This window comes from Lutjanus erythropterus, chromosome 11 (genome assembly GCF_056507025.1).
Source record: "Lutjanus erythropterus isolate fLutEry1 chromosome 11, fLutEry1.hap2, whole genome shotgun sequence".
NCBI lineage: Eukaryota > Metazoa > Chordata > Actinopteri > Lutjaniformes > Lutjanidae > Lutjanus > Lutjanus erythropterus.
In genome coordinates, this window is record NC_139327.1 from 23,267,070 (window position 1) to 23,292,082 (window position 25,013).

The 25,013-nt window shown below is 38.3% G+C and overlaps 2 protein-coding genes across 2 annotated transcripts; one reads left to right on the top strand and one right to left on the bottom strand.

Annotated features, from left to right (window-relative positions):
• Positions 1-62: 62 nt before the first annotated feature.
• ca4c (carbonic anhydrase IV c) lies at positions 63-11,454 on the top strand. The gene is made up of 8 exons (XM_084729707.1): positions 63-216; positions 3,882-3,929; positions 8,564-8,728; positions 8,819-8,964; positions 9,656-9,748; positions 9,850-9,916; positions 10,080-10,243; positions 11,034-11,454. Exons 1-8 carry the CDS (start codon positions 63-65, stop codon positions 11,220-11,222), a joined length of 1,026 nt encoding a protein of 341 aa, XP_084585833.1. The 3' UTR covers positions 11,223-11,454.
• Positions 11,455-14,518: 3,064 nt separating this feature from the next.
• On the bottom strand, positions 14,519-23,224 carry asl (argininosuccinate lyase). Its single transcript, XM_084729706.1, has 16 exons — positions 23,089-23,224; positions 22,679-22,873; positions 20,984-21,067; positions 20,638-20,694; positions 20,413-20,510; positions 20,226-20,303; positions 20,051-20,128; positions 19,910-19,962; positions 18,699-18,761; positions 17,700-17,814; positions 16,760-16,844; positions 16,425-16,484; positions 16,250-16,333; positions 15,536-15,616; positions 15,036-15,142; positions 14,519-14,923 (listed from the first exon to the last, which is right to left on the bottom strand). The coding sequence occupies exons 1-16, from the start codon at positions 23,101-23,103 to the stop codon at positions 14,779-14,781; spliced, it is 1,398 nt and encodes a 465-aa protein (XP_084585832.1). The 5' UTR covers positions 23,104-23,224; the 3' UTR covers positions 14,519-14,778.
• Between the last annotated feature and the right edge of the window lie 1,789 nt (positions 23,225-25,013).

Genomic DNA, 25,013 nt, shown 5'->3' on the forward strand with positions numbered 1-25,013 from the left:
GCACACACACACACACACACACACACACACACACACACACACACACACCTTTTGTCATACTCATGACCATCTCCCTCCCACCCTCAAATGCAGCTCAGAGTCAGTATGTGAAGGTAGCACCACTTAATCTCTCAGGATCGTCTCTGGTCTCTCTGCTGATCATGGATTTTTCTGTCTACCTCCTGACTCTGCTTTCTCTTGTCTCTCATTGCACAGGTAGGACACACACACACACACACATACACACACACACACAAACACACTGAATTTTCACTTTTCCTGTAAATTGCTGGTTAATTTTACCCCCTTAGAGGTACAGTATGAAGGCACATAAACCAATGATGAGGGTTTTATGTAGGACTGGACCTAATGATCATTTTCATTACCAATTAGTCTTTTGCTGATTATTTTCTCTATTCATCAATTAATCTTTCATCTCAAAAATATAAGAAAACAGTGAAAAAAAATGGTGAATTCCAGTGAAAAAAACATGTACAGCTTAAGGTGTTGTCATCAAATGTCTTGTTTTGTTCATGCAACTGTACAACATCTAAAAAACATTTAATTTACTATATTAACCAGTCTCACATTTGAGATGTTGGGACTGCCAAATATTAAACATTTTGCTTGAAAAACTATGGAAAAGATTTGTTAAAAGACTAATCTTTGTCCTGAAGCTCCACTTACCAGTAGACCTTACTTCTACAGTAAAGTGAGACCATAACTTTTCTTAAAAATAAGCACTTTGGTCACAATTCACACGAGTCACAAGAAAAGAGTCAAAGAGAAAACTGGCTCACTAATTTAAGTTGCAGAGAAATAAAGTTAACGTTATATAAGCTAACATTAGCATCCACAAGCAACTGGTCATACCAGAGTAAGTAAACCCCCTGAGTGTACTGAATTGACCTGTAGTGTTTTCTGTTGCTCACCTACTGGAAAAAAAGTGTTACTTTTTCTTTTCAAACTCACATTGTGACAAAGCTAAAAATATTAAATTGAATACTTTCTCTAGGATGTTGCAGTTGCATCAACCACTTAAGTTTCAAACCTATGTTTGTCCTGTAAACTAAGGGGTTCACTGGGAGTCTTTCTCGCCTCCTTGGGTTTTCACAGCAGTTACTGTCATAATACAGCACATAGTCATTTCAGTTACCATGGTTACACTGCACTCAGCATGCTGTAATGTTACCAGACCGAATTATTGTCAGTTGTTAGTTATCCTGTGTTAGCTTCTCCAAAGTGGACAACAAAGACGAACAATATGAAAGAGTAGTTGAGAATGTTGTTCTTCTCAAAGAATATGGAAAACACAAGCACATGATCCAAAGGAAATTTAATTAACCAAGCAGCCGTAAGGAATATGCACAAGCAAAATATATGGCAAGACGTAAGATAACAGATAAAATCAATATGAGAAATTTGCTGTTAAACAAACCTTTAAGTCATTAAGAAATACAAAAATATAACCGTGATATCATCAACAAAAACTGGCGAGTTTCAATAAAAGCTCATTTTAATACGACAATTTAATATTAATGTTATGTTAATGTAGCTAATTAGCTACAAAGTTGCTAGTGCTAAGTTGCATGTCACTCATGTCCTCCTTGTCACTTACCATAAATTCAGTCATTGTCTTATATTCCACAAAATATTTCACTTTTAAGGGATTGTAAAGGGTCCCTTGATATTTTCTGAGGAAAATGGTCACAAAATATCTTTTAGCAACACATTAAGGAAGATTAGCTAGGGGCCAACACTTATGGATTAAAGGAAATTTAAATTTGTATGAAACTCGTCTTTTTCTTTATACAATCTTCAACCTAAGCCTAAGTGGTTTTATGCAACCGGGCACTAGTTCATTACAAAATATAATGTCATTATAAGGAAAGGAAAGGACAAACAATTAACATTTTAAAAAATCTAATCTGGTGGGTTTACAGTGGATTGTCTTCAGCGTGACTTTCTGTACTGCTCCGTTTGGCACAGGTGTATGAGCCAGGTGGAGAAAAGCCAACCTCCACCTGTGCATTGTTCTCAGTTGGTGAGAACTGTTGTCCCTTTTCAAAGCATGGCATTGTGGGTTAATCTGTGTTCCTATATTAGCTAAATGGTTCTCTATAGTGCCCTTCATTCCCACCGTGGAGTCAGACACTGGAGTTTCATTCACATCAGCAATACAATACACAACCACAGCACATGACTAAATGACTTCATCAGCACCTGTTGGACGGACACGTTTAATGCAGCGGTGTGGAGGCTGTTAAGGAGACGAATAAAGGTTTTCTGAGCCAGAGATCCACTTTACGCTGAATGCAATCAGTGTAATCACAACCACTGTTGCACAACACACAACTCAGTTGTCTGAGAGATTAAAAATCAGTTTTTATCTCTTTCTCTACAACTCATTGTTTGGATTAGACTTAATACTTAGACTCATTAAAGGACAATTGTTTTAACTGAGTAATTGAACTGGTGATCGTTGTATAACAAGTGAAGTTCCTCCATTTATTTTATTATGCCAGACAATAAACAATGCCAATTTAGCTTCCACTGTAAACACTTTCCATGAGGGTCATGTCTATAATACATTATAAGCACATTCATAAGACAATAAAATGCATTTGTAAGGCTGTGTAAAACTCATGCATGACAACTTAGAACAAAGCTTATGACGTATTGTAAGTGGTGGACATAATGTATTATAAGTTCAGCATTCATAATGCTTTATACCTCCATGCCAATGGTAACATGTTCTATGGAGGTCAAGTCTATACAGCATTACATTTACATTCATAAGAGATAAGAATACATTCATAAGCCTTTATAGAATCTATAAATGTTAATATATATTTTATTATATATTTTATCTTGCATGATAACTTTTAACAAGGCTTATAAAGTATTGAAAATGGTGGACATAATGAATATACATTCAGCACTCGTAATGCTTTATACCTCCATGCCAATGAAGGTTAAGTCTATAAGGCATTACAATCACATTCATAAGACATAAGAATACATCCATAAGCCTTTATAGAATCTATAAATGTTTATAATCTTGCATGATAACTTGATAAATGGTAGACATATGCCAATGGCAACTCTCTCTATGAAGGTCATGTCTGTAATTCATTATAAGCACACATTCATAAGACATTTGAATGCTTTTGTAATGCATTATAAAACTCTTTATTATTGTTTATAAGCACGACAACATAAGTGGTGGACATAATGAATTATAAGTTCAGCACTCATAATGCTTTTCCTTCATGTCAAGGATCACAATTTCTATGAAACATTAAATGGAATTTAAATGCATTAATAAGACTTTATAAGCATCTTTATAAATGTTTATATAATGGCACTCTGACTGCGTCTAACAGCAGTCACTTAATGCTTCCCGTGGTTTTCGTACTTCGTTAATTTTCCATTGCTGACGACCTTGTGTTTAAATACGTGCCATCAGATCATTTATATTTAACTAATGAGCACAAAGAGGCAACTGAAGGACAGGATTAGTAAAGTGAGAATTAATAATTATCTTGGTGTACAGTGTGTGTGTGTGTGTGTGTGTCTGTGTGTGTGTGGTTGTGTGTGTGTGTGTGTGTGTGTGTATGTGTGTGTGTGTGTGTGTGGTTGTGTGTGTGTGTGTGTGTGTGTGTATGTGTGAGAAAGTGTTTTTTCTGCTCTGACTTCTCAAAGTTCAGCTGCAGAGCACAAACACATGAGCAGATCAGCTACTAAGATTGCTGACTGAGAAAAAAAAAACTCACCGTGGCTAATAGAGTGTGAAAAGTGAGAACAAGTAATACTCATTTATTAATAATTTATTATTATGCCCTGTATGTCCGTGTCTGAGTGCTGTGCTTTCTCTGCAGCTCAGTGGTGTTACCAGAGCCAGTACTCCTGTGATGACACATGCAGAGGTAAGACAAGACTCGAACATATTAAGAGACAAATGCAAAATTGAAAGAACACACTTGATATTTCCACCACGAGCCCATGATGTGTTAAAGTTTCTTTAAGTATAACATTGACCTGCACCAGCCCAGTCATTTTAAAATTGCCTCAACCCTTCAACAGTTTGAGGTAATCCATTTAAATTTAAATAACTATTTGACTATTAGACCCATGTGATGAATTTAGACTTAAAGGGACAGTTCACCCCAAAATAATACATTTTTCCTTTTACCTGTAGTGCTAATTATCCATCTAGATTTTTGGGGGGGGAAATACCAACCATAGAGGTGTTTGACCAGTGTCTCTTTCCAGAAATCATGACCTGGTTGCTCAAAATAATCCACAGACCTTGTCATAAGCAGTTTAATGAAGGAACTACTTTCTTTCTGCAGTAGAATCTACCAAAACTGCTCACAATGAGGTCTGTGAGCTATTGTAAATAACCAGATTATGATTCAAATGTATTCTTTTGGTGCTTTGAGCAATACAAGCCCAGTGCCATTTAATCCCATCATATGGGAGAGGAGGCAGGGATCTCTACAGCTGATATTTACAGAACTCAGCAACTCACACCAAAACCACCCAGATGGATAAATAGCACTACAGGCCAGGGAAAAACATTTATTTTTGATTGTGGGGTGAACTGTCCCTTGAAGGCTTTCAGCAATTTATTATATTGGTGGACTCCCGGACTGATCTAAAGGCAAGAAGACACTGATTTTAATAGACCAGTTGTTGTAAAAACTCAGACTCAGATGCAGAGAACGCACAGGAGGCAGAGTGGGGTTCAAAAGAAAGTACAGTCTTTATTAGAGTCCAAAACGGTTAAACACAATCATGGAGTCCAAACAAGCTAACAAAACTGACAGGTAATAGGCAAAAAATCTTAAATCCAAAACAGGCAAAGTTCATAAATCCAGGGAATCCAACACAAAGAACATTAAAAGAAAGAAAATTAAGTTGCAGAGGAACAAAGACACTCTGGCTGGTGGGTATATATACACAGGGATGGCTGAGAGGATAATCAGGGGCAGGTGAGTAAGTGGCAGCAGGTGTAGTTGATGAAAACACAGGAAACTGCAAAGACGCAAGAGGTTAGCATTTCAAAATAAAACAGGAAATAACATAACAAAATCTAGAATGTTACAGTTGTATGTAGGTCGCTCATATTGATGATTTCCTTCAGCTCTATGGAGCTTTATGCTTTATCAGCTCATTGGGTGTGAATGCTGAAAGCATTCAAACCCTTTGTTCTTCTACTACCAAAATTCTTTATTATTATTTTTCCGCCGCGTTTTTCAAAGTCCTGTAACTTCAGCATACTTCAACCGATTCAAACCATTCAAATTTCAATTTATTCAGATTTATTATGACACGATTGGAAACCTCTTCAATTTTCCGTAACTTTCATATTTTCCGAAATATTCCACGTTAAAATTCCCATCCCTATTAAATCCCATTCAAAAAAAGCTTTGTAACGCTTCTTCTTCTACAAATTTCAACCGATTCAAACCATTTCAAGTCACAACATTCATCTGAATTTTTTCCGGAGCCTTATTATTTTTCTAAGCCGTCACGTTCAATACTTTCCGAGATATTCCAGGTTTTTTCCCATTGAAAATGAATTACGGAATCTTCAGAAATCTCAAAATTTCACCTTTTTTCAAACGTTGACTACCGACTCATACTTTGAGCTAGAAACTCCATTCAAACTGGAAAATATTCAACATTTCGCTGACTTTTTATATTTGTTTCAACTTCTTAATCCCATTCAAACTTTAAAACTTATTCACCGTTTTCTGAAATTTGGTTATAATGGAAGTCAATGAGAAAATCCTTCAAACTCGTTCGACTTCACCCTGTCGCCACGAACTCATACATTCACGTAGAAACTCCATTCCAACTCTCAAACGCTTACAATCACGTGGACTTTCGGTCACTCATTCCGATTTTCGATATCTCTTTTAGTTTTTCCACAGCAGCAGTTTAAAAAACATGAAATTTTCATCTCTTCTCAGACTTTATAATGGGTGTGTATTGCGTGCGGTCGTTAAAGCTAGAGTGGGTGATGTCATCGCTAGAGTGGAGAGGGGGTACAAAATCATCCAGAAATTTTCTCTTCAACTCGCCGCTACGGCCACACCGTTCGCTCTACATACACAAATTTTACAGCATTTTGTAGGAAAAGCCGTGCCGGTCGCAGAGGTGTGACCGTCGAAGTCAACGGACAAACGGTTTGGGCTGAGCGGGGTCCAAAAGGGCGCCAAGTCGAACCGGCTGCCCCATTCGCTCCCATGTTAAGCGAGAGCAAACATTTCTGGAAGAAAGCAGACGATCCCTGTTTTTTCCATCGCCCTACCGGCCTCATTTTTCACACTACAGAAATAAAATATGCACCATTGCGTTCGCCATCTCGTCCTCTCACTCACCGTATCCGGTTTTTAGCTGTAGCAATTACGGTTGTTTGTTAAACGGCTGGAGTTTGAGTGGTACGTTTTCTCAATTTTTGCCTTTGTTTGGAGTATTTGAAATTGAATGTGCGGTTGCTTGCAGGTGATTGGCTGATTCAACCAACAGCAATTAGGCTGAAATTGACCAATCGCCTGTGTGTTACAGAACATTCAAATTTGAATACTGAGAGGACCTGAGTTCTTAAAACCTCATGCAGAGACTTACACATGAAGCAGCTCAAGGTTTGAAATGACTAGCAGTTTAGAAAGACTGTCTGTCTATCTCTGTCTGCCACTCTCCATACCTGTCTGTCTCTCTGTCTCTCTAGAATTGAATGTGCTGTTGCTTGCAGGCGATTGGCTGATTCAACCAACAGCAGTTAGGCTGAAATTGACCAATCGCCTGTGTGTTACAGAACATTCAAATTTGAATACTTTGAGGACCTGAGTGAAAACCTCATGCAGAGACAATCGCACCTGAAGCAGTTCCAGGTTTGAAATGACTGACAGTTTAAAAAGACTGTTCGTCTATCTCTGTCTCTCTATCTCTGTCTGCCTAGAATTGAATGTGCTGTTGCTCACAGGCGATTGGCGGATTCAACCAACAGCAGTTAGGTCCTCTCAGTATTCAAATTTGAACGTTCTGTAACACACAGGCGATTGGTCAATTTCACCAGCCTGAGTTCTTAGCAGTTAAAACCTCATAGAGAGACAATTACACCTGAAGCAGGTCAAGGTGTTTGAAATTATCAGTTTAAAAAGTCTGTCTGTCTCTCTCTGTTGCTCTGCATGTCTGTCTTTGTCTCTCTGTCTGTCTGTGTCTTTCTGTGTCCACCTTGGACATTTTAGACTGCAGTCTTTTTTAACTGTCAATAAATTCAAAGTTTCAGTTGCTTCATGTAAAATTGTTACCTTTCTTTCTTAAGATTTAGTTCTTTCAGCTTTCTAACATTCAAATTTTACACATAATTATAACATTATTGTATTTTCATATCAGCTATTCAGCGTGGCTTTGGCTTTTTAACTAATATTCAAATATTCTACATGATTCAAATATCGATTTATTGTCAGCGCAGCTATTCAGAGTGGTTTCAGTGTTTCAATAAAAATTCAAATATTATACTAAATTCAAATATTAATTTATTTTCATGGCAGGTATTCAGTGTGGCGTGATCCTTTCTTCAAACATTCAAACATTTCACATAATTCAAACCTTCTTATAGCATTCAGGCAGCTATTCGGTGTGGCGTCAGCCTTTCTACATACATTCAAACATTCAAACGATTCAAAACTTTCTTGTATTCAAGGCAGCATTGCAGTTTGGCTTCAGCTTGAAGCATTCACACCTGCAGTTTCTTCAGAAATTGCTTTTCTAGTTGTTATTGTTGTACACCTCACAACTACTGTTTCGGTTTTATTCAGCCACAGCAGGCGGCTGTGTTCAGGGAGAAAGCAAACAGACAAAATTAGCAGCTATCTTTTCATTGAAGTGCTCGGTGCCTATCATTTCTTTGTTGTAACGCACTTTGTGTTGCATTTATTGAATGTAAGGTACTACACAAATTAAGTTATTATTATAATGGAGAATTTAAGAGCCAGACATTTGCCTCGGGAGGTTGTAGACACCAAAAACAGAACAAGAGAATGAATATAGGACTTAATTAATGTTACTCCATGTCTGCTGGATGTGTAAACAGGCAACTGTTAGTTCACACAATTACCTTGGTTTGGCACCAAAAATATGTTTTTAGATTTAAAGTTTTGTGTGTATACATATGTGATTGTGTGCATAAAATTGCATGAAGCTGGGGAATTCACTGTAGACAGATTTTTTTTTAATAATAAAAAAAAACTGTCAGTTCCTTGTATGAGTGAAGCTCCAAATATGCTCATCCTACAGTACCCACAAGGCTACTCAGTAGCATCTTTATTTCGACCCGCTGCAGCCTCCTGAATGCCCGTTTTTTTCATAATGAATCCTATTATGTTTTCAGGAGCTTTAAAGACACTAGAAGAACTTTAATTATGCGGCACCAGCCGGCTGCTGCCTTCAAGGAGACTAGAGTGGTTTGAAACAACAGGCCTGTTCTCTCAGTAGCATGGGGCAGGATATTGATGTGAATGGTGATGCTGTTGTTTGTGTTGTTTAGACCCCAGCCGCTGGGCAGGTCAGTTTCCCAGCTGCGGAGGATTACGCCAATCACCAATTAATATTGTCACCAACAAAGTGCACGTCAACAGCGCCCTACCACCCTTCAATTTCATCGGTCACACCAACATAAACAACCTAACAGTGGAGAACAAAGGACATTCTGGTAATAAAGAGGCCAGATGTTTAACACCTTTGGTTTGTTTATATGGTTTGACATCTGTTTTAAGAGACAGTCTGCCTTCCCTCTCTGTAGCTCACTTTGCTCTACCACAGTCGGTCCGGCTGACAGGAGGAGCTCTGCCTGGTCACTACAGAGCCGCACAGTTTCACTTCCACTGGGGAGGTAATGGGAGACCAGGATCAGAGCACACCATTGATGGAGAAAGATTCCCCATGGAGGTGCGTCACACACAAGCCAATGTGTAATTTGTCAATATGGATATAAAGGTGTTTTGGTGGGAAACATCTTGTAGTTAGCTACTATAAGGAGTTTCTAACAAGTTACGGAACCATCTCAATTTAGTACAGATGCCTCTATATCAGCGTTTCCCAATCCTGCTCCTTGAGGCCCCCTGCCCTGCATGTTTTAGATGTTTCCCTGCTCCAACACACCTGATTCAGATGATCAGTTCATCATCAAGCCTCTGCAGAAGCCTGATAACGACCTGTTCATCTGAATCAGGTGTGTTGGAGCAGGGCAGTGGGCCCCAAGGACCAGGATCGAGAAACTGTTTTATAAGACAAAACCATCAGTGACTACATACTTATTATAGCTATACTTACTCTGATTGGCTGCCACCAGGTCAAATTCTCCTTGTAATCAGATGAAATGAGCCCGTGTTGATATTTTCCCAGACAGAGTTACAATGAGTAGCACATTAGCCAGTTAAGGAAAGAGGAGGATATTATTATTTAGGCAATTTTATTTTTGATGTTATATTTTGTGATTACGGTGGAGGAAACACTACTGCTTTTGTCCACAGTGGCCCCCAAAAGTCAACACAATAAGAAAGTTCCTTGTAGTAGCTCTAACATGGGGGGTCAGCATGTACTTTGCTTTAACTCGTTTTGCTGTGTTTTGGGTTTCCAGCTGCATATTGTCCACATCAAGGAGCCGTACGGCTCTCTGGCAGAGGCGGAACATGATATGGCGGGCATAGCTCTGCTAGCCTTCCTGTTTGAGGTAATACAATGAGATATATTTGTCTTAATAACTCTTCATTCTTAAATACAAATTCAAAAATGACTAAACTTGTTCCACAATGTTGATTGTTTTCTTCACAGGAAACCACAGATGATCATCCTCATTTAGACGCGATAATAGCTGCTCTGGGTCGAGTACAAAACAATGGTGTGAGCTTAGTTACTTAAATGCAAAGAACAGAAATGTTTTGTTTTTACAGTATAAGGGCCCTTAAAGTTTTGATGAAATATTTTTTTTTCAATCTATTGTACAATTTCATAAAATCCTAAATATGCTTCCATACAACTCTCTCCCTTGTTTCTGTGTTAAGGCAGCAGCACAGTGATCCCAAACTTTCGACTCAGTGACATTATACCTTCAGCAAAGGAGCTGCACAGTTACTATCGCTATGTGGGCTCCATGACGACTCCAGGATGTGAACAGGCAGTCGCCTGGACGGTGTTTCACAGGACCCTGTCCATCAGCAGTCGTCAGGTGAGCAGATTGAAGGCTCAAAATCAAAAATACATATCTTTCCCCTGGCCTGTTGTGCTGTTTATCTATCAATATTTCTTCAGTGTGAGCTGCAGAGTTTCAGAGATATCGGCTGTAGAGATGTCTGTAGCAGTTCCAGTAGATTCTACTGCAGAAAGAAAATAGTTCCTTCATGAATCTGCTCACAACAGTTATTTTGAGTAACTGGGTCATGATTTCTGGAAAGAAAGTTTTTCAAATATCATCTTTGGGCATTTTGAGCACATCAGGAAAAGTGGCATCTAGTTCTATTATATTGGAGAGATGACAGACTTATCTACAGCTAATATCTACAAAACTTTGCACACCAAAATAGTATAACTGGATAAATACTAGCACTGCAGGCCACAGGAAAGAATATCATGTATATTTGACTTTTTGGGGTGAACTGTCCCTTTAAATTACTTCTTCGTAATTTAGACATGACAAAAAATGTTTGGTAAAGAGATGTTACATCCAAATCTGAGATTTTGAGGAATCATAAATAATGTTTTTCTGGTGGTCTTCATCTTTATTACAGATTCTTACATGAAGACTATTGTTTTGTTAAGTTTTGTGCTCATTCACTGGTTATTTCATAAGAGTTCAGTGCCTTTCCATTTCATTAGATATACACTGGTTAAACATATATTGCTGACTCTTTGCATCTACAAAGTCTTTGCATGTTGCAACAGCAGTATCTTTCTTTACCTGTATAAATGTCCCTCCACCTCCTCCATCTGTCACTCTTTTCTTTTTCCCTCTGTTCCAGCTGGATGCGATAGCTCGACAGTGTCGATTCTGGACAGGGCAGCCCATGACTGACATCTTCAGACCTACGCAGCCTCTGGATGGCAGAGTTGTGTACCGGTCCAAGGCGAGTGCAGCTCTGACAAGCGTGATCCACTTGTGGTTCGGTGTTTTATCAGTTGTGTTGGGGACAACAGGTCTGATACACTGACTCGGCACATCAAAATACATGATTTCAGTGACAGAAGCTACTGTATGTATGAAGGCAGCATTTACCTGTGAGATAGTGAAACTACAAACTGTTAATTATGTTGATAGTTATTCATTTAACAGAATGTCATCTCCTTTTGCACAGAAACTATGGCCTGCTAAATTCCAGTAATTGTTGCTGTGAGAGAAGTTATTGTGCAAAGTGAATCTTTTTAGTTTCTTTTGCTGTAACTGTATTTAGAAGGATATTTTCACTTTCTGCTAACATTTTGACACAGTTGCTTTGTTTTAGTGTTGGTACATTTATTCACTCACACTGTACTTTTATTTAAGAATATTAAAGGATCGGTGTGTAGGATTTAGAGGCATCTAACAGTGAGTTTGGTGAGACTACAAACACCCCAACTCACCCTCCCCTTCCAAGCATGTAGGAGAGCCTATGGGGGAATGAAACTAACAAAATGCGAAAGGCCCTCTTCAGAGCCAGTGTTTGGTTTGTCCCTTCTGGGCTACAGTAGAAACATGACAGTGCAACAGTTAACAAAAATGCAATTACTCTTATTTTCAGGTGATTATACACTAATTTATGAATATTAATTCACATTCCTGCAATATTCTGCCAATAAATCCCTGTAAATCTTTACACACCAGACCTTTAACTTTGCCTGACAGTTTACTAGAGATTAAAGTTTTATTAATGGTTTCTAGACAGTGAACAGTTTTGACTTTGGTAATCTGGTGACTTTTCCTTTGGTGCCATCACAAGGTTCATGTTTGTGATTTTGAGTCAAATATCTCAGCAACCTAATGGTTTGCCATGAAATCTGGTTCACACATTTATGTTTCCCTTAGGATTAACTAATAACTTTTTGAAATCTCTCTACTTTTTTTTAGACTCTTCATCATCAGGTCAAAATTGAAATGCTTTGATTTATGACTAAATATCTGCATTGTATAATGACAGTCTCATCAGCCTCAGCTTTTCTTTGTGTTAAGTGCTAATGAGCAACCGTCTGCATGCTAACACACTCAACTAAGACGTAGAAAAACTTTGGTGGTAAACTTTAGTCAGCTAAACATTAGCATGTTAACATTTTCATTGTGAGCATCTTAGCATGCTGTGGTTAGCATTTAGCTCAGTACAGCTTCACTAAGCTGCTAGCATGGCTGGAGACTGCTGCATTCCTCATCACATACTTTTTATTTTTACATTTATTACGTACTGCAGTAAAGCTTAAATGTATGTACTGTTGCATGCAGCATGCACACAATTGTGACATACTACTTTGTCATTACATTGCGCTTTTATAACTGTGACCCTCTTGTTCAAAGATCTATCACAGTCTCTAGTGCAAAGTGCAAGTTGTGATTTAGAACACATCATCAATGAGCTGTCATCTCTTAGTGTTCTCTCAACAGGTCTGCAGATGTAATGCATCTTCCGCTGTGCAAAGGATTGTGGGTCAGAATAGCCAGCACGGTATGCTAGCCTGCGTACTGCAAAATGCCACTGGATGCATCAGGACATCCTGGTATTTTTGGAATATTTTTTGAATTTTGCATCTGATATACAATGTATTTTCTGGCATACTAAATAGTATGGTAGTATGGGTGGGATCCAATACCTAGATTGCTAGTCTTGTTGCTACTGCATGGATCAATTTCATAAATAATCAAATGATGATAGTGACTCTAATCATCATTTTTAGTAAACTGTCTGTCGAACTTACTTGTGGATAGCACTCAGTCTGAGTTAGAATATTTTAAGGAGTAGATATCTTTACCTCAGCAGGCCTTTATGTCAGCTTCCTTTTTTTTTGTTGTGATTATGAGTCAATATTTTATATTATCAGAGTACGGCTTTCCATCAACTCCAAGTTGTGTTTTTCAGTAAGACAGAAGTGTGACGAATAAGAATTTTAGAATTAGAGATTTAAAATAAGTTGTTTTTTCTTTCTGACAGTTACGCGATATACGTCCTTACTTTTCTGCCGTTTCATCTTTGCTTGTCATGTATCTCAGAAGTAAGACTGGATTATTATTAAGGTGTTTCCTAAATGTACTGTACACTTGTGTATTTGTGGGAAAAGCAGTTCTAAATGTACATAAATACCTTTGATTCTCTGATAGAGTCATGTCTTCTCTATTCCAGCTTATGATATGACCCTTCTGAAGTGTTTAAATCATTGCTTTGTGTTCAATCAATGTTAGTGAAATTCAAACTGGGGAGAAATGTGCTGCCAGATTACTATAAAATAAACAATAAATGATCAGTTAAAAACAGTGAATTTATTTGAAACTGTTGGATTACCAACAAGACTTAAATAATTTGACATTATGGTGGTTTTTCACAGTGAAACTTTCATGCATCTAATTGCATGAAAACATATTTTCTATATAACTTCAAAAATAAGTCTCATGCAACACAATTTCACAAGTAATTTTACTAAAACTAACTGTCTAGTTTGGTCATTTTTAAATAATTACTGTTTTCTCACTAAATTATATCAAATGGAAAGTGTTACTGTAACTACATTTGCATCTTATTTTGTATCATAATAAATAGTTTGGGTTATTTTAGGTGAGTTTGTATGAGGTACTTATTGATAGTCAGTGCTTTGTCTATGTTAGATGGCCGTCGACAAGCCCCCAGTTTGGAGAAGCAGAGAGGAATGCTGGTGCAGGAATCTCAGCAATGCTGTGGACAAGGTCAGCAGAATTTAGAATATAATATCTTAAATACTTTACTTTGGTGCCAGACAGCCTTTTCCAACTGGAAACTGCAGTTATATAAGCCAAATATCACTCTCCAAACAACCAAACTCCATTGGTGAAAACAATACTTTTACCTTGTAGAAAACAGGAGATTCTTGTTTACTGCTGCCTTGATTGATTTGCTTGTGTTATTGTGTGACTTTGATGTTTTAAACGGTCAGTTCAAATTCACTGAAGTCACAATAAGACAACAGATCGAGGCAACACCTGTGTTCTGTGACGTAATTTTACTGATTTTGCCACAGGAGTATGGTTGTCTCTTGTCAAAAAAGGCTGTCTGACAGCAAGATAAAGCGATGAAAATATTCTGAATTTATCAAACACTTAAATTGATATAGTTGTTGTTTTTTTTTAATCGGCTAAAATACATTTTGCTGCAGCAGTGCGTTGCTCAGCTTCCATGCTGATGCCCCTCTCAGTTTCTTACTGACTTCACACTGACTATCAATAAGTAACTCATTCAACCCCACTTTAAATAGTCCGAACTATCAGGGAAAGTTTGGATAATGGAGGAGACTGTAATCACGGTTTGAGTAACATTTATTTATTCAGCCACCTATATTACAGGTCCAATGTAACATGTGTGTCCCTTGTAACATCCCTTGGTTACAAACCAACCTACTGACAAGTCGTAAGTGCTTAAAAAGAGGACGAAGAAATTTTGAAGGCAACATGGTTTTCAAGTCATAAAAAGACACTTTGATCCCAGTTTTTCATACGGTACTAATCTAAAAACTGTCAGAAAACCTGATTCAAATGTTTAAGGTGAAATTTGGTCGAAGTCACTGTGCGTATTTCTTTTGCCAGTTCCTCAGGTGTTCCACCTGTGCAGCAACGCTACTCTTAGCTGTGCCTCCAGGAGCGCTATACTGCTCCACACTGCTCCTGTAGTCCCACACTGAGGTGACGTCACTTTCAAACAGAGGGCTGAAATGACACAACAGAGACAGAGAAGAGAAAGAGAAGAAATCACAAGGTGAACTGGCTGGAGGAGAAGCTAAAGTTGTTTCAGGGATGTGAGTGAGAAGATGAGCATCACCTAATTGCACTAAGGTCTTCCAAAGTGAGTTGATTCAAGGCGACATTTTTGGATTCAGCTGTGAACACAGCTTTACCAGAGATACCATGGGCCTCTCTAAATGGCAACTGCAACACAGAGAAACACAGGGTTAAACTGTAAAACACAAGTACATGTAAAACCATAAAAGTACATTTGATATTGTCTTGATTTAGCTCTGTCACATATAAAGATTTTTCCATTCATCTGTTTCCTGTTCTCAGTGGTTCCTGTCAAATGGAGTCAACTGAAATTCAAAATAATGTCAAGACAGATGCAAGCCAAGAAATAGAAATAAGAAAGAATTTTTAAAAAAGAACAAAACTTGAACCAGACAGAAATGGTACATTATGAGTGTGTGGACAGCTGACGCAGATGATTTCATGTTAATAAATCATTATACATTAATAAATTTACAATGACTTTTTGAAAATATTCCTGTAATTCACATTTGGATGGAAATATACCTAAACATGACTCACCCCCTTCCTCACAAGGTAGTAGGCCAAGTCAGTAGCCAACATGTCAGGACTGAGGGCCGCTTCCATCACACTCTGGTTTATCTGAAACACAGAGAAAAACATTGAAGCACAGAAAAAACCCAGAACATGAAAAACTGCAGCTTTTCATTTTCACTAAGATGCATGTGAGGAAATTCTATCGTTAAACTTTGGAAGAATTTTACATCTCTGTTCAGGTTGTATAGGCCTGACAGTAACTGAATCAAAATCAGTCAACTCATTGAAACTTTCTTCTCTTTTAAGGGTTATTTAAAATTGCAGGTACACTTAATCTGGATAGTTTGCCTACAGAATTTACAGGGTATTTGTAACATTTCAACTGTTTATTAGTTAAAATTCAAGAAATTAACTATTTAAAAAATCTGTTAATAGTCTGTTCAGTCAATGTTACACATCTACAGACAAAGCGAATCAGTTTAATTGTTGAATTTCATCTAATAAGCTTTTGAAAGTTACAAAGTTCTATAAATTCTGTAGGAAATTAAACTAAATAATTTTTAACTGGTTAATTGATATAGCAAAAATAAAGAGATCAAGGTTTGTATGCAAAATGAAGGCAAACACCTTTTCAGCCTTTCAGAGCTTAAAAATTTAATCTGCAACCACACTGTACCCAAGAGATCAAACCATCTTTTTATTCTTTCAGAATCCTTAACAGTGGCAGTGACTTCTCACCTTAAGAGTTGACATGACTCCAGTTGTCACTTGCAGCACAGCATGAACTGTATCATAGCAGTCAAACATGGCCTCTTTATCCTCCTGAAGAAGAATAACAACATGACAAAAACATTAAAGAGGAAACATCCAGGAAAAAAGTCCTTCCCAGGAAGTGAAAGTGAAACTTTGATACCTGCAGGTCTTTGTTGTAGGTGCTTGGCAGGCCCTTGAGTGTCATCATGAACCCTGCACACTTAATACAGACAAAGTCAAGTTGAGTTTAACAAAATAACTGCAAGTAGTCAACTAGTCACTAGTAAAGTGTGTCAAATCACAATCTGAATGTGCTGCTCTGCTTCTGAATGGTAAAAAGCTTTATAGTTAAACACTAAGGTGCAACATTTAATTCTGAGAAAATCTAATGATAGATTAATGTCACATGAGGGTGCTGCTTTTCCGGAGGAAACCTTCCAGAGATGACAGGAGCAGTGAAACCTTTATAATTATATCTTTAATAAGAGGGCTTACTCTGCCAAAGACACGACCTGCTTTACTCCTGATCAGCTCCAGACTGTCGGCGTTCTTCTTCTGGGGCATCAGACTGCTGCCTGTGCTACACACACACATACAGACACAAGTGCAAGTGAGAAGGAAGAAGGTTAATACAAAAGAGTGGTGGAAGTGGAAGTAAACATGTTTCAACAACACAATAAATGACTGAGCTTCATGATGTGCAACAGTTGACAGCAGTAACAATGACAACAACAACAGAAATGATTTAAACTTATGTTTTCATTACACTTTGACGTCACACACTATATAACAATAAGTTTTTACTGCAGCCCTCTTGCCAGGGGCATACAGGAGACAGATGTGCAGCATAAATTCTCCACTGCGCAATTGCCTGGCTGTTCACAGCAGAAAAACATCTCTCCATGCTGCTCAACAAGAGATTATTGTTAGCTCATTTAATAGCTATGGTTAATGGTATTGTGTGCTTGTTATGTATGGAGGCAGGAAAAAAAGTTGCTGGAGTTGGAATGCATGGGCTGCATATTGAATCACTTATCTGAATCAGATCATTTATATAATACATCATTTTTAATTTATGTATTTTGTACTTTTTTTAGTACAGAAACACCAGTATCATGTTTAAATAAATATCAATGCATTAAAACCACCATACAAAACATGAATTGCAATATATTCCATTTAGTGTAAAGAACCGCCTTAAGTTTTAAACATGCAAAATTTTTGTTCTCAAGTAAGATGTTCAAGTCCATCAACTATCAAATCCTTAAACAAAGACACAGGTCTAATGAGTTTTAAATAAGACATGTTTGCAACACTCTAAACCAGTCAAACCAGTTTAAAAGAACCATATCATCATGACTTAATCCAAATATGTGCAGTGTTAGGAACACGTGCAAAATGTAATTCAGGATCAGATAATAAAACCAAAACTGACCTGTAGGCATCAGAGAGTGTGATGAAGGAGAACTCTTTAGTACTGTACAGCATCAGATCCTCAGCCATCTTACTGAGATGAGTCAAACACAGCGAAGCCCAGAACAAGAACTCCACTGGGGAAACACACACACACACACACACACACACACACACACACACACACACACACACACGAAAAGAATTTGTGTGTTTTCACATCTGTAGTTCAGTTAATTTGGCCGAGACAGGAGGCAAAAATGATTCATCGTTGCATTTTACCTCTGGTCCAGTTTGTGCTCACACTGAGTTCTACAGACTGACGGGTAACTAACCGATTGGACAATTTTGGCGATTGTCATTCTGCATCATCAGGACCCACGGAGGGAATCAAAGTCAGGGATGACAGAAGCTTATGCAGCACTTTAATGCTTCCAATGTGTATATTTATGTTATTTTGTATCACAGAGCGCTCACAAAGAAGTTACTGTTTATAAGCATTGTTAGTATTATTAGATTGCATGTTATGAATCATGACTAACAGGTAGAGACAGGACGAAAAGGAGGCGTCTTGTATGCGAATGATTTGGGGATTAATGTAGGATCACACACTTTTTTGATGGACTAACAAAGTACACAGAGTAGAATACAAACATAGCAGTTTTGACAGCTTCTGCCCAATTCATCTGGGAAATCCACACTTCTGTGCACACGTTGATTTCAAATTTCAAAATCATCAGATTGATTTATTAGCAGTCTAGCTTTTGAAATCATTCTAAAATCACATATCTTCTGTCATAACATTGTGTGGTTGATTTGTTTGTTTTCACACTGCACCGGAGTCAGCTGGGAACAGGACTGAATCCCACCTTTTCAAACAGTCTCAGTCTGGTTGTTTGGTCTACACCAGGGTCCAACTGACAGTTTTCACACCAGCACAAATAAGAATGTATTGCTCATTTCCATTTATGTAGCTGAGATGAGATGAGATGAGATGAGATGTAGAGCGCTGTTTACGTACCAACAAAGTCCCTTTGGCCCGTGGCGTCCATGCTGTTTAGACTGATGGCATCAAAATCCAACTCTACAGATCCAGATGAGGAGAAATGATAGTTTCAGTTTCTAAAAATACATATTTTAAAAATAAACAACACACAGGTGAAAGACAGAGATGTTCCGATATAATTTACCTCAACTTTGTATATCAGCTGATACTGAGTACTGATCTGATACCAGTGTGTAAAAAAAAACCAAAAAAAAAAAACCTCTCAATCCTCTTGGGTTCACAGTCTCAAAAAGTCACCTCTGGGTTTTACTGCAAATCCCCACAAAAACAAGCCAAATCAGGAAAGATTGAAATAACAGCTTCTCATAACAGAGATTTTCTACTGGAGATATAGCAATTTCAATTTTCTTGGCCGATTCTGTTTTCTGATTTTTTTTTAAACAATAATAATAATAATAATGATAATAATAATAATAATAATAATAATAATAATAATTGGATGTTCATAATAAAACACTGACTATTAAATATTCATTAAATACTATTTTACATTTTCTCCAAAGTCCTCCAGGTTACAGCCAGGCTTTATTATATTTTCTGTATTCAGATTATGAATGGGGAAGCGCGATCTCGTGAGATCATGGAATCTCGGTAGTAGCAGCAATCTGCTGCTGGCTAACATTAGCCAGAAGATCTACAAAGTTTATGGCTGTTCGTGACATTGTCTGGTGCTCTGTCTCATTGTAGACTGTCTGTCTTCTCTTTATCGTACTCTTGGAATCTGTTGCTAACACCAACTTCAAGCAAGCATGTGTCTGAGTGTGTCACTCAGGCTTGCAGGTTTTGCTTTCGCTCCAATGAGGCATCAGCAACTCCTAGAGAAACTCCGATGGGGAAATACACAATCCACTGGATTATTAATCTTTCTGACACAGACGCCAAAGCTCTTCTGTTACCACAAGCAGCTACAATAACACACACTTGGCAAAACAATCTTATGCTGAAGTAAAGCTGGCATTTCTCTCCTCTACTGATGCTAGGCTAATAAATTATGTGGTATCAGTGCAAAGACTTGTGTAGTCGCAGATATGGATCCAGCATTTTAGGCAGTATTTAAAACATAATGGCATCGGTTCTGGAACAACCCTAGTGAAAGACAGCTTTAACAAATATGCTCCCAAACACTTCTGACAGGACAGTAGCAATACGGTCATTTTTAGCCTAACCTTTCCGCAGCAGCTCCCTGTCAATGTCAAATGGTGTCCCAGCGATGGCACCACTGTAAACGACAAAGAATTCTTCTAATAATTGATCAGATCTGTGGTTGTAAATCAGTGTGAGGCACTGAGCGTGTGGTTGCACTGTACCTGCCGAGAGGTAAAATATTTACTCTTTTCTTGATCTCCTGAAGCTGGTCTACATCTCTGCTCAGAGCAACAGCATGACTGAAGGTTTGAGTGGGGGAAGAGAAGCACAAGACTGACATGAACAACACATCAAAGTGTAAGACCTGCAGTGTAGGTTTCACTTTGTAAAGGTCACCTTAAGATCCAGTGGCTCCATCTGATTGGCTGAGCTCGCTGCATGTGGGTGTAACCAGGAAACAGGACATCGATTTCTCTGAGGTTGGAAAAAGATGTGAAAAAAGAAACCACAGGGCAATTTTGAAAAATCACAGTTACAAGTAGACATGCGTGTGTTTGTGTGCACCAGTGTGTCTTTGTCTCACGCTGCTGCCCGCTCAACTATGGTGGATATCAGCTGGAGGGTAGTGTTCATCAGAGTGGAGATGGCATCTCGCAACCATAGCCTCATGTCAGTCACAACCTGGTCAACCCAAACACACACACAGCACAGTTCCATGACACTTTATCAGCTAGTCTTTCTTCATACAGTACGCTGCAACTCCAGGTAAAAATTCAGTGGTTACAGTTTTAATACTGTGAAGACAAACCTGGTCATTTCTGCTCCTGCCGGTGTGCAGTTTCCCTGCAGGTGCATCAATCAGCTCCTGAAAATACAGGCAGCAAAGGAAATAAAATGTCTAAAATATCTTTCATCATCTCTCTTCACAGCCAGATATAACCCTGGGAATATTTTTTATCAAAAAATCAAAATATAATAACTACTGTTGTCTGTCTCTCCACTACCTACCTATAGACGCTTGCCTCTGCCAGCGGGCAAATGGGAAATATACATAAAACTAATATTTTGTCACTTATTCCCATGCACGCTGTTATGTGAAATACAATTTAACTAACTCCTGCAGAGTTTTGAGGATCAGACAAGCTCTACCTCACCTTTAGCCTGCGTTCATTGGCAGTATGAATGTCTTCATCTCCAGGTTTGATCACAAAAGCACCTTTGGACCACTCTTCAGAAATCTGGATGATAAAAAAAAAAGACTGTATCAATACATATTTCAATAAAATAGTTTTGTTTTGCTATAAACACACATATAAACAGCTACTTGCAAACAGTTGTATGTAGCATATATGAGGCCACTGAATTCTAGGCTAAATTAGCCACCAATGTAGATATTTACAACAAATTCTAAAGATCATTTATGTTCCTGTATTGTATGAGTTCCCTGCTGTTGCTTGCAATGACAAATCAAAACATCTGTGTTGAGAGGGAACCGTGACCTGACTGTGTTTGTTAAAGAATTACTGGAGCTGTTTGGCAGGTGACATCTGTCACATGATGGTAGTATTGTTCACCACACAGTCAACAGAATACAGAGAGGAATTCTGCCCAATAGCACATTTTCAGCTGTCATCTATTAACAACAGGGTTGAAAATTAACCAGCCACTCAATAGTAAACTAGTTTTTTAGTTTAGTTTAATTTCATTTATTACGTACATTTCAGAGTGGTTTTTCAGACACCACTTTACAGAACAGTTTATAAAACACCCAACACAAACACAAACTACTTGTCTACATTCCATGACTGAAAAAGGAGCAAAAATAAGTAAAGAATATAATCTGCCCCTTTCTTAATAACATTACATAAATACAGAGGGTCATTTTCCTTTTCACAGATCACAAAATTCAATATTGCTTACCCATTTGTACAACATGGTAAATCACTGTCCAGAGAATTCCACAGTTTCACTACATATACTGACATTCACATCTGCTTTAATGTAGTACATGCACATGAACTTCTGAATTTAAATTTCCTTCTATGAACCTCGTCATTTGATCTTCAAGGAATTTTCAAGGACTTAAATCATATCTTGATTTTGGAGGCCCCTGTGGACAAAAGCGGTCATGTTCCCTCTGTAATAACCACAAAGTATAATGTCGAAAACAAAATGATCTGAATAATAACCTCCTCCTGCTTCTTTTTAACTGTCTAACATACGACTCACTGTTATGCAGGTCATATGGAGGCATCAGTAATAAACTGTTTCATAACCAGCTAGAACATCTCTATGACTGTTCTTTCCAAAACACTGCAACTCACCCCCCCAAAAAATCTAGATGGATAAATAAAAAGGTAACAACCTGCAGGGCAAGACAAAAACCAGAATAATATTTCAGGGTTTTCAGGCAGTGTCATATAATTCCAAAAATCCCCACAAGATCGGTAACTTGGCATGGTTTTTGTCAGTCATCCTAGTCAGCATGGATTTGTATGAGCAATTTTTAGCATATAATTGAGCCATTCTTTAATTTCTGGGGGTTTAGTTGATTTCCAATGACTCCAGCCATAAAAAATGAGAATTCTTCTCTTCACATGTTATGTACCTGTAATCTCTCTCCCAGTAAACACATTTATTGGAGACAGTGGCAGTGTCTTACCCAGCCCAGTTCTTAGACACATCAGTATGTGTGTAATAAATTTACTCCAAAAGGGCTGAATGAGCAGACAGTCCCAAATACAATGTAAAAAAAAAGGTGCCTATCTCTTTCTGGCATTTAAAGTTAGTCTCTTATCCCTGAGCCTGAGTGTTGCTCTCTGTGCACGTGTGTGTTAGCGTGTGTTCACCTGATCCAGCCCTTGCAAAATCTGCTCCATCTCCTCTGTGGTGACCAGCTTTGCCCTCTCCAGAGCTTTCACGTAAGCTTTGCTCCCTCGGACATCAGCATCCCACATCCTCTGGTCGTAAGCGATGGATGCGTTAAACTTCTCCATGATGGAGTCAGTGTCTCCCACGAAACGACCTCCCCAAAGTTTACTTCCCTGGCGAGAAAAGCAAACAAAAGAACAGTAATACATCCACGTTAGCTAACAACATATTTAAGCTAACAGTCATACTACAATATTGACCGTTAGCGGAGTGGACGAAGACGAGGTGAAGAGAGTTTGACAGCTCGCTTTAGCCTCCAGCTGGCTGCTAAAATAACAACACGTGAACGCCGGTAGTCTGGATTCCTGAATGTAACATCAAACCTTACCTCTGTGCCGGCCATTGCTGTCGACGACGGGTGTCTGTAACCGTTTTGTCTGATGAAATGTTTCACTAGAGGCGGTCGCTGGCTTCCAACCGACACTGAACTCTAGTGGAGCGTTTTAATAGCGTGGTCGAGAACGAGGCAGCTTAAATCCGCTCCGAAAGACGTCACTGAAGACGTTTGACGCTTCATTTCGCCTGACGTAATGCGTACCTGGTGTGGCAGCTACAAACTGCCGTTGTGGTCACATCAGCGGAGCTTTGGACAGCGTTAAAGCTCCTGCAGCAAAATCCTACTGCTCCTCTATTGTTTCTTTTTATCTTTTCTATCGTTTGTTTTTAAGACAGAGAAACAATATTTCATTTGCTTTTTCACTGTGATCATTCAAATGCATTTTGGAAAGATATGCAAATCTTTATCAGTTTAAAAAATGGGTAGAGATAAATGTATTCGATGTGAGGTTGTATTGTGTGTTTGAGGGGTTGACTAGTGATATGAACTATATATTTCAGCCTTATTCTTGGTCCACATCCTCAAATCAAAATGGTCCGTTTCCAAAACCTGTTTTTTGCACCTTAATTGAACGTGACGAACAAAAAAAAAGCTATAACTACTTTAAATGGTTTAGAAGAAATTTTATTTGAACTTTTTATTTATTTTTATCCGAACTCTTGGACTAATGGACCAATGAATGAATCCCTATTGCATGTACATGTAATTACTATTGCATGTTCTTTTTTTCTTTTTTTTTCAACATTTGTACCTTGTTATATCCTTTTGTACCTCCTTTTTGTAAATAAAGGCAGTTAAAAAAAAACGAGAATAATGTGATAATAGTATATTTTTGGTGTGTCATCAGCAGATTTAAAATTGGACCTGATGATCAGTGTTTCCACCATTTTATTTTATTTGCCTCAAATGATGTCCTTGTAGAGTTTGTCATTACCTATACATTTCCAGGGGTGGAAGTAACTAATTGGGATAGGTTCCTGGAAGAAACTGATAGGTATTGAAGTCAGATTAATGAAGAAATGGACATGGAATCGCTAGACAGCAATATAAAGCAGGGCATTATATCAGCTACATTAGACACCATTCCTAAAAGCAAAGGAAGTATAAAGAATTAAATAGTGCCATGTTGGGATGATAAGTGTAAGGAGGCAGTGAAAAATAGAAATAAGTAGTATGCAGAAAGTTTACGCAGGAGAGAAAAGACATGTTGGCACAACTAGAAAATAGGACGGGTGGAGAGGAATGTCAAAGGCATAACTGAGTGTGCTGACAGCTGTCAAGGGAGGAAGTGGCTGTTCAACTTTTTGAGGATGACGGGACTAGATAAAACGACTGTGAAGTGACGGTGAGCGGCGGTAAACCCACAAGGTGGCAGTAGTGCGCCAGACTGGATGCAAGCTGCCGATAAACCCAGGAAGAAGACGAAGAAGAAGAACACTGGCGGAAGTTTTAACTGGCGGGTTTTCTGAACGTTCGTGAACATAGACATGTATATATGACATAGACATATGTTCGGCGATACTTTTTTCACTAACGGGTAATCTAACTAATTACGTTTTCTATCGTTACAACGCCGTTGCTGTCATCTGACTTGGCGCACACAGACACAGGAGCTGCAAATGTGCGTGTTTTTTTGCCCTTTGGGGAGGGGGGGAGGGGAGGGGAGGGGCGAGATAACCGCCTAAGTAATGATGATTGGCTAAGGTAGAGTAAGATTTCATGTTAAGCCAACCAGAGACATCAGGTGGGCGGGTGTTTACACACAAACCCAGCACATAGCAGCACACACACACACACGCACACACACACAAACTATCAGAGATGGCGAGTCCGGAGTCACGTGGAAAGAGGGCGTTTTCGAGGTGGAAATACAGGCACTACTTTAACCTCATCGAGGTAAAAGGTAAAAATGTACA

Excerpts from the sequence above, each read along its gene's own strand:
- ca4c (XM_084729707.1), top strand. The coding sequence starts at position 63 with ATGACCATCTCCCTCCCACCCTCAAATGCAGCTCAGAGTCAGTATGTG. Across the intron at positions 8,729-8,818 it reads GGAGAACAAAGGACATTCTG|CTCACTTTGCTCTACCACAG; the intron begins GTAATAAAGAGG and ends CCCTCTCTGTAG. Across the intron at positions 8,965-9,655 it reads GAGAAAGATTCCCCATGGAG|CTGCATATTGTCCACATCAA; the intron begins GTGCGTCACACA and ends TTGGGTTTCCAG.
- asl (XM_084729706.1), bottom strand. Across the intron at positions 21,068-22,678 it reads TTTTGCAAGGGCTGGATCAG|ATTTCTGAAGAGTGGTCCAA; the intron begins GTGAACACACGC and ends TTTATCATCCAG. Across the intron at positions 17,815-18,698 it reads GGGCCAAAGGGACTTTGTTG|TGGAGTTCTTGTTCTGGGCT; the intron begins GTACGTAAACAG and ends GTGTTTCCCCAG.